Below are 10,330 nucleotides of genomic sequence, written 5' to 3'. Positions count from 1 at the left end.
TGGCCAAATGGGCACATGTAATGCTTACATGTACCCATACTTGTGCAATTCGGGATACTCGTGTGGGGTATGGGTACCAAGGGTATCTTTTTGTAAACTTTAGTTACACTTTTATTGATATTTATTTATATTCAATTTTTTATTAGCGATGATTGATTATTTATATTTACACATTGAACTTGTCTTCCTTGCATTTTTCACACATAGAGATGGCAATCGAGCCGTACGAGCATGGGTAGTGCTTAAATGCACCCATACATGCACTATTTCTATGTGTAGTGGGTATTTGCGGCTACCAAACGAGTTATATATTTTAATTATATATTTATAATAATCAATATATAAAAATAATTATTACTTTAGTAATTTGATATTATATAATAATTTTATGGTTATAGTCCAATCACTAATTTTAATTATGAAATAATAATACAATAGACAAAATGTAATGTTAAGGTAATAATAAAAGGAATACAGTATACAAAATATTTAATTACAAAATAAATTCATAAATATGTTATTACTCATGGGTCGAGTATCATGACACTAGTTTTCACGCATAAATTATTTTGCAGGGATCCAATGTGAGTATTTTAACGGATTTTGTCATCCTTATTTGCAGGCCAACATTCCTCCTTCTTCGTAACACATTGAGAGAATAAATGAAATGAATCAGAAGGGTGCTACTGCCAAACCAGTCTAAATTCGACCCAATATTTTAGTTACACTTTTATTTTACGAATGATTATTTGCCTCAACTTGTGACTATTCTCTTCTTTCCAACCAAATAAAGATATCTTCAAAGAACTTAGTGTGAGCTATATCGATTCTCTGACCAAAGGACTACAAAAATGTTAAATATTATAAAAGAAGATAGGATAGTAAAGTAGGCTCAATATATTACATGGCCTTCGTACTCACTTAAGCTTCGTTTTCTCATGATGAACTATTTTTCTAGCAACTCTTTTTAACTGAGGCTACAAATTTTACACACCCTTTAACTAAGTTTAATGTCACCTTCAAATTTTAAAACAACCGCTAGATAGGTATTGAAAATGTGTTTTTCACTTTCACAAAAATATAATATATACATTCTATGTCCTAATAGAACTGCTACTGGGACTTTATTCTAGACGCATATATCATTTTTCTTCTCCATTTATTTCTTCATATGTTTTTCATTTAATTTAGTTTTTACCTGCTTTTTCTTAAATACTTGCTATATGTTTCTGCTCTATTATGCTTCCCTTTCTATATATGAATTTGTACAAAGATAAATACTAGTAAAATAGAGCCTTTTGTACTGTTATTTAACTATTTTTTCAACACTCTGAATAGCATCTATATATCTTCTTTAATATGCTACAAAAGTTTTATGTATAGCGAAACATTTTTAAATAATTGGAGGTACCTATAGAAATCAAAATATTGTACAATTATTAAAATCATATTCAAACTTCTCCTCCTACCTCTTGTTAATTATATAACTTATTTTCTACACCTCTAACTATATTCTCCTTACTCTTAATAATCATTCAAATCATCCTTTGTACATGTAGGAATGAAATTCTGCCTGTTATGGACAGGTGACTTACAATAAATCAAGCAGAATTTGTTGTAAAATCATGAATAGCACCATATACTGCCTAGCTACTTGGTCAACAACAGTACAATTATGTAGTACATGTACATTTCATTTGTTCTTTGCTTTGCCCACGTTATGGCTTCCTCTTACAAAGTATGTTCTCTATTAATTCAATATGGGGCAATAACAACTCAGACTGTCCTAATTCTGTTGCACAAAATTAATAAAAAGTACATGAGAAAATTCAATTATTCATAACATGGGAAAAAACATTAGGCAAGCAAAAAAATGTTAATGTGTTTGAACCTCCTCATTATACATCCTACAACTACAGCCTATACATATACTTAAATAGCCAAAAAAGCATTTAAATTCTAATTTTTTAATCATGTTATCTTCTATTTCAAATGGTATAAGTTTTTTTGGTCATGGTTTTAATATTGGTGAGATATGTATAATAACTATTATGCCTAAATAGTAAATATTCAACTTCAAACACATAAAAGCTTAGATTAAACTTTTTAACATTCAATGTGAACAATGTCATTTATTTCAAGCAAAGTGTTTCATTTCATATTATCCTCATTCATTCATTGTTTGCATTTATGCTATATTACTTTTACTTCAAAAGATGCAATATGTACTGACCCATGCAAATGCACGAATATTTAACTAGGTTTGAACTAAAATCAATTGTGAGATATTCAGCGGTTTTCATCACATGTTTTCCCTCCTAATTTGAACACTATTTTTATAATTACACTTATAGTGGATAATCAGTAGGTAAAAGGTTGTGCATCACATAGGCAACAATCTAGTTATTGTAGGGAAAGATGTTCATGATTATTCTTCTGCCATTATGCAGGACCATTAATAAAAAGAGTACCACTTAAAAAAACATTTAATATCTACATGAATCGAATGGCCATTTCTTCCAGATTATACAATAATTTCTCTTAAAGGTGGATTAATAAGGAGGTCAAAGGACAGGGCATCCAGCTACAACAACACCTGGAGCTGTAGGACATTTGGCTAATGGGCAATGATCATCTGCTTCAAGACCCCACCATTGAGGACCATAAATATTATAGTTTTGGAGAGCAAAATAGAGTAAGACACCAGTGAAAGCAATACCAGCATCTAAAGCAGCTGAGAGAATATAAGTATGTCTAGCCCACCATGCCTTGAACTTTCTATAGACATAGAAATTGAAAAAGATTCCAACAATGCCCCACATAATATAGTTCACTGATCTTACTGGAGGGATGCCACCAGCACCTCCAAAGATAATTGGCATGTTGATGAGTTCAATCCACTTATGGTTAGGGAATTTTCGTGCAAGTAGCCACACTGGAACTGGTGCAAGTGCACCAATTAGGAAGAACCAATTCAACTCTGGGTAAACACCATCCTTGGTGAACATTCTTTGTGGCCCTACTACTCCCCATATAATTGAAGCATTATAAAAGACAGTGTCATTTGGGCATGTCCATGGACTACCCTCTGGCAACAATGTTTCATCACAAATGTTAGGGATAGATGTTAGAAGCCACCATGCAGTGCTAAAGTGGACAGTTGAAGCAACTATAGTGCCCACCAGCTGAGAAAATTGAAAAGGAATTAGTATTTAATCTTGTATATTTTCAAGTGTGTGAATCTTTATACTTTGTGAAGGGTTTTGCAATATCCTCCTGTCAAATCCTCGTAGATTTTCTTATTTAGTTAAACAAGGATTAAGTAGATAAGAGGATATAGAACTACTCTTTCTAAAACATGAAAAAAACATATCACCTGTGCAATGAACATAGATTTTGGAGGAATTTTCATGTAGTGGCCTAATTTGAAGTCAGCAAGAAATCCAAGTGCTTGTGCCATGCTAATGTAGCCATAAGTTTTGAAAGCTACGTTAGCAAGGGGTTTTCCTGGATACAGGAATCCAATAATCAACTCTGTGATCACGTTGAGTCCTGTTTGCTGTAAGGACAAGTTATTGCATGTTGAGAAAGACAAACATACTTTGAAGCAATAATATAAAAAGGTAGAAAGCCATACAAGGGGCCTGATTACAAGAAATTACCATGTTCGTTGTTGCTTGAATGACCCCAATTGGCAATGTGAAAACTAATGCAATTCCTAGAGAAAGTAAGAATCCCCACCATGGCAATTGGAGTTGTTTGCCAAAGCCTTCACAAGCTACCAAAGACATTACGATCATTAGAGCCAAGATGGTCACAAACCACCACTCAGGGACATGCTCATAGTTTTTCTTCATTATTCTTGTATGCACATCTCCTTCATTTTCTCCTTTTGTTGTTGTCCTAGTTGTCTTCTTCCACAAGCTCCAAATTTTTCTTTTAAATAAAGTACAAGAATAAGTGTTAGATTGTTCCAAATGGAAAACACAATACACACAGTTCTTGTATATAATTACAAATTAGGGGGTTTGGAAACATACTTTCCATGGAAGAGGGCAACATGTGAAAGAGTTGCAGTAAGGTTTGCAAAGCTCAACCCATAATTTAATGCGAATATGACACTAAGATGGAGTTTGCTGTAATTGTTATAACTGTTCATATCAATGTCAAAATTTTTGTTGTTCAAGATCCTCGTAACATTATATCTTGCACCGGTAGAGTCAAATGTTCTAGAACTAATGAAAGGGAACTTTTTTGCATCATATATATTGTTCCAATAAAAAATGGGAATCACAATATACAAAATCACCACAAATCCAACCAATGTATTGATGATAGCAAAACCAGGCACAGCTAAGGGGCTGCCTAAGAAGCCAGAAACAGCGTTCCAGTCAAGGCTAAATGAACCAATGCCAAGGCCGTACATGCCAGAACCAATTTGTTGTGCAGTTATTGATTTTTTCCAGATCAAACATACAATGGAGATAGCCGATAATCCTTGGAAGAAGTAGCCTGGAATAATGTAGTAAGCAAAGCTTGCTATAAAGACCAAGAAGAAGAATTGAAGCCTAGTGTGTCCTCCTATAGGCCTTCTTTCTTTCTCATGAAATGCCCTGTGGTCATTCAACAAGTATTTGTCAATGGCAAATATAATATCATTATCCTACACAATTGTACAAAATCATACTTATGTTGTGCTTTGTTACAAAACTAAACATGCTCTACTTTAAGTCTAAATAAAAGATGTTGTGTTAACAAAGTCGACAATCAACTCAAAACTTTGTCAATTATAAATGAAATGGATAGTTCTAAAGAAATATATAACATTAATTTACTAATCCTTTAAAAAGTGATTTAATCAATAATAGTATAAATAAAAGTATTTCTTGGTTAAAAGTATTTCTAAATTAAATGAGTTAATTATTAGTTTTAATCTCTTGTAGTACAATAAAAATCAATGAGTAAATAGTATATATATTATCTAATATCAATTAAAGAATACCTGAATAGAGAAACCTGCACAAGGTTTCCAGGCCACCACATGTATGGGGAGTCAACAAGGAATTTTCTGAATATCCCAGCCCATCCATATCCAAGCATCTATAAATTCAAAGAAACAATTGAGAAGGTTCACCATATTTGAATAACCTTAAATAGAAAACAAACGTATAATTAATCAATCATTCACCTGGGTGGATATAGCTAACATAAAAGCAGCAATAGGATTGATACTCCTATGATAGAAAGCCTTAACAATAGTGACAATGCCTATGGCATAAACACCACTAGATCCACAGCCAGCAAGGATAGTGATAAGGGCATGTTCTTTCATAGAAAATGGCCCTGGATTCAAGGAAAAGGACCATTTGGTCAATGGGACATGAAAGCTTTTAGTTGGTAGTGTTGCAGCCATTAGTTTCCCAAGTGGAAGGGTCACAATCTGAGCTGCTACAGATGAAATGCCTAAAGGGTTGGTTCTGTAGCCAAAAAATTCGTTCACAAATGCAAGGAGCACACATGACCCCATCCCCAGAACCCATGTCCTGAATGTTAGTACTGGCTGCGTAGGATCATCATATATTGAAACCGTGAGCCTCACTTGCTCAATTGGATTATCGTCAATCTCATCATTATCATCTGCAACAACCATAACACCTTTAGCATACATGCTCATAAAAATATTATACATAATGAAACTTGCTTCCTCCAACTTCAAATTAACACATATATAACATTTGCATTCAACAATCAATTTGTCAAAAAACATGATCTCCATGAAAAAACATTAGCAATTGGATGAAGGTCAATTAATTTTACGATCTCTAATGTGCTCCATCTTAAAACCAAAACAAGTATAAAAACCACACCACAAAATTTGAGACACAATTTGAGTAAGGCAGTATGAGACTACCATGAGAAGTCCTGACCAACTAGTGATGAAAATCTTGATATCAGGTCATGAAATCACACCTTCCACATATTTAAGTTACTAAATGAAAACATGCATATACAATAATGATTTCATATAATATCATTAGATAAACAATATCTAATAGAATTTTATACTTTCTGTTAATGAAACTATCTTATCTTCAACACAATTAAAGGAAAACATTGTTGGGTAAGTGCGAGACAATGTATATATACATTCATGCTAGCATAACAAATAAAGTTTTAAAGGAAGTTAAACCAGTTATGCCAAGTTTGTGGTGCTGAGGGACTTCCTCCACGACACCAGCCATTGTTGCACTAGAATGTAGTAGAACACCTTCTCCCTCCTCCTTATTATTCCACCCTGAAATTCTTAGTGAATGCTTCCTTTTTATAGGGAGATTTGCTCAGACTTGTGCTAAGAATAAGACACTGTTTTCTTTTGTTTTATCACGCATAAGGAAATCGAATCATATATAATTGGAATAAATTCTTTATTTACAGTTTACTTCCTGCTGGACTCGTTTGCCATAAAAAAATGGATTCTTTTTGTTCAAAATGATCACACATGATTTCTGTCACTTAGTCATCATTAAGTCTATGATCATACTTTCATGTTAGGACGATTTCATACTTAAAAGGGGTTAATTTCTATCAGCAAGATATATTATAATTCACCTGTAGTAAAAAAGAATAACTTCCCTTAATAGCCGAAAGGAGCACCAATATTATTATGTAATGAAGATTCCTTTTAGTTTTTACAATCTACGAATTAAAAATGGTAAAAAGAACTGAGATATTTTGTGGAGATTTCTTTGAATCCGTTTTTCATTATTAAAAATTAATCACAGTCGTCAAAACAAAGATGTTACCGGTCATAATATCAAATAAACATAATTAAAAACGTGCCGCCAAAAATTATTTTGAACATTTGTGTGAATATTCAATTTCGGGTTCAAAAACATTGGTGTGTGTGAACATTGCTTTTCAACCCGAAAATTGGAAGGAAAGCTGATATGTATCCCTTTATTTTCTTATACATTTTTCAATTGATAAATAAATTTCGAAAATTAACAAAAATAATAGGTTTTTAGATATTGTTAGGATTTACTAGGGATGGCAACGGGCATGGGTGGCGCGGGTAATCCTTTCCTGTTCTCAAACCTATCATATTTGTGGGTACTAGTAGGAGTAGTGGGTATTTGCGAGTACACAACGGGTTGTTAATTAAAATTATATATTTATATATTTTGTAATAATTAATGTGTAAGAATAATTATTATATGTATAATACGATACTTATATGATAAATTTATGATCATCATTAAATAAGTGTAATTTATTATTAAATAATAATAAATTATATGATATATAATTTTAAAATAATAAAAAAACTATAATATATAAAAATTTAATTAAAAACTAAATTTATAAATATGCAGTACTCACCGGGTCACTACGCCAAATATCACAATAAATCACGATCATTCAATTGTGCTTTCTAGAACGACGCTGTTAAAAATGAGGCGTAAGAACATCAACAATGCACATTCAAGCAAGCGCTATCAATTTGGATAGACAAATATAACTTCAACAGCCCATGTGTGAAAAAGCTTTGTTGCATATCAGTGATGTTAGTGCTGACTTGAATGAGATCTGTTTAATAATGCACCTTTAAGGTAGCGTTGTTAATTTACATTTATTCAACAATGTAATATTAAATGAGCGTTGTTGAAGATGATATAGTAACAACGCTTTCCTATAAGGGTGTTGTTGCTTGGATGTGACATTTACATATGGGAAAAATTAATGGTCGTTCACACTAATTTTTATGCATCTCTTCATCAAGGACAGCGGCAACGTTTCTATTTCCATTTGAATCTATATATGTTGTGGGTTCACACTAATGATCAATAACTTTATAATTCAAGTATTGTTCTGTTTCAGTAAGTACTCATTTTCTTTCCTCCCTATTTTCTTCCCTTATGATCCAAGTAAGGACATCGATTATCTTATATTTGTATTTGTCTAATTAGTCATTGACTCATTTTAAAATTAGTCATTGACTCATTTTACAATTAGTCATTGACTCATTTTATAATTATCATGACACCCAAAGAGAAGAAGATGGATAGAAGAAAAAACAAAGAAACGAGAAAAGGGCAACACAAGTCACAAAGAAAAAGGGAAGTTTGTTAAAAAAAATAGAAAAAAATGATATTCCTAAAAAAGAATGTGTATGTCAATTTTGCAATCTTCAATATTTTGTTTTATAATTAGTAAATTTTGAATGTTTAATCTTTATTTTTCAATCTAAATTTTTTATTTTTGTTTTTTCAGCGATGCATAACGGCTATAGGGGACGATGACCTAGACTATGTGGAATATCTTAATTCTATTATGTACTTAGGAGATGATATCTTCGACTAATCAGGGGCACTTTGAAGAAATTATTTTGGATGTTAATTTCTTTTTTAATTTATCATGAACATTGTACTTTTGCAGTATTTTGGCAACAATTAATGTATTTTGGCAACAACTTTAGCAATTTGAATGAAATTTTACCTTTATATTTGTTCTACAATATTACTCATGTTAATAGTATTTTGGCAATATAACTCAACAAAAATATAACTCATCAAAAATATTCCTCGTGTTAATTCAATATAACTATTTAGAATATATGTGTTGTTGTTGATAATAATATATGCAACTTTTCAGTTTAACAATGCACCTTTGAGAAATCATTGTTAATTAAAATATATTCAATAGAGTAGGATTAAAAAAACATTGTCAATTTCGATGTAGCATTAGCGTTGACTTGAATGAGTTCAGTTTAACAACGCACATAGCGTTGTTGATGTGACATCTTCAACGGTACATAATTAAGGAAGCGATGATGAGCTATAAAAAGTTGGATTCACAATGGATGTTTAACATCGCACAATTAAGCAGTTGTTGTTGAAGATGTAACATCAATAACACTTTCTTAAATATGTGTTGTTGAAGATGTCATATGAACAGTGGTTGCTTGAGCGAGCACGATTGAATTGTTACGATATTTAAATTTCTAAATGTTGATTTGCTTCCCTCTACGCTCTCAAACTTATTCGAGTGTTGAAAGCGTTCTTCATTGTTTATTTTAGTTGGGAGTTTCCTCCTCTCAACAAATCGTCCTAAAAACAGTGTCAATTTGTTGAAAGGTTAATACTCTCATTTTCGTTATGTTCCTTTTGTAAGTAAGAGAACTCAGTTTTATTCTTTGTTCGCCATCTCAGCTTTGTTGAAATAAATTCCAACGCCGGTATAATGGTTTCAAGAATATTCCAGTTACAACTTACTTTCTTAATAATCATGTGAATAAGTCATTCATTCTTTGCCCCATCCGGCTTTGTTAGAATAAATTCTAACGCCGGTATAATGGTATCGAAGCAATTACCTATTACATAATTATTAAGTACCTTTGAATATCATCTCGATTTTGTGGAATAAATTCCAACATCGGTTTAATGGTATTCTAATATATAAAAGTGATGAATAGTTAGTTGTTAGATACAAATAAATAAATAAAGAACAAAAGAATAATAAATTTAGTGACATTTTATTTATTTACTCCCTTTCGGGTTCATTTTATTAACAAACCAAACTTCTTCCTTAAGGAATGTTGATATTAATGACTAAATAAAATGCGGAAAGTAAATAACAATAAATAAAAGTTAGTAAGTTAATTTCATCACTTTTATATAGTAAAATGTGTTTTCAACAAATAAATTTATTGATAATACTTTACTATTATACATTTTATACATCTTTCAAGATTCAATTGTAGTATAGTATAGGGTTATGTCGAACCACAAGGAATTGCCTAATAAAATAAATCATATAAACATGTCAAGGCACAAATAATGGATTTGAACATATTTTGATTGGTTTTTGTTTAAAGTGAATATAAACAAGAAACAATAAACATAAAACTAAATATTAACAAATTCTTAAGGAGACAAAATCTTTTTTAATAAGGAAAATATATTTCTCATCATCTTTTGAGTTTGAACTACTTAGACAAGTTCTTATGTTTTACTTTGGTTAACCCCAAACACCAAGGTCTGAAATCCTCCTGTGTGTATATCCTAAAATGGTAGAGTCATAAACACTTATATTCATCACTTAAAAAATACTACAACCTAAAAGAGATTAGGTTGTCACACCCTAACCATTGCTGACTCTAATATTGAATGAGTGATGAATGTAAGATCTTAAGAAAAGCATGCATAACTTGGAAAATAAACTAAGTAGTACAACTACTCCAAAGTTTATTTGTTAAGTGTTTGAGACAAGTAATTTTATTGACTTGAAATCATATTTTAGGTGATCAATCTAAAAAGAGCATTAAGTACTT

The 10,330-nt window shown here is 31.5% G+C and overlaps 1 protein-coding gene across 1 annotated transcript; it reads right to left on the bottom strand.

The window, feature by feature from the left end:
- Positions 2,408-6,446, bottom strand: LOC109327081 (oligopeptide transporter 1-like). Its single transcript, XM_019560090.1, has 7 exons — positions 6,191-6,446; positions 5,189-5,637; positions 5,003-5,100; positions 4,041-4,613; positions 3,663-3,936; positions 3,377-3,559; positions 2,408-3,185 (listed from the first exon to the last, which is right to left on the bottom strand). The coding sequence occupies exons 1-7, from the start codon at positions 6,240-6,242 to the stop codon at positions 2,565-2,567; spliced, it is 2,250 nt and encodes a 749-aa protein (XP_019415635.1). The 5' UTR covers positions 6,243-6,446; the 3' UTR covers positions 2,408-2,564.

This window comes from Lupinus angustifolius, chromosome LG14 (genome assembly GCF_001865875.1).
Source record: "Lupinus angustifolius cultivar Tanjil chromosome LG14, LupAngTanjil_v1.0, whole genome shotgun sequence".
Classification (NCBI taxonomy): Eukaryota; Viridiplantae; Streptophyta; class Magnoliopsida; order Fabales; family Fabaceae; genus Lupinus; species Lupinus angustifolius.
The sequence above is the reverse complement of the archived record's forward strand: the minus strand, read 5'-3'. Positions and strand labels throughout refer to the sequence as shown.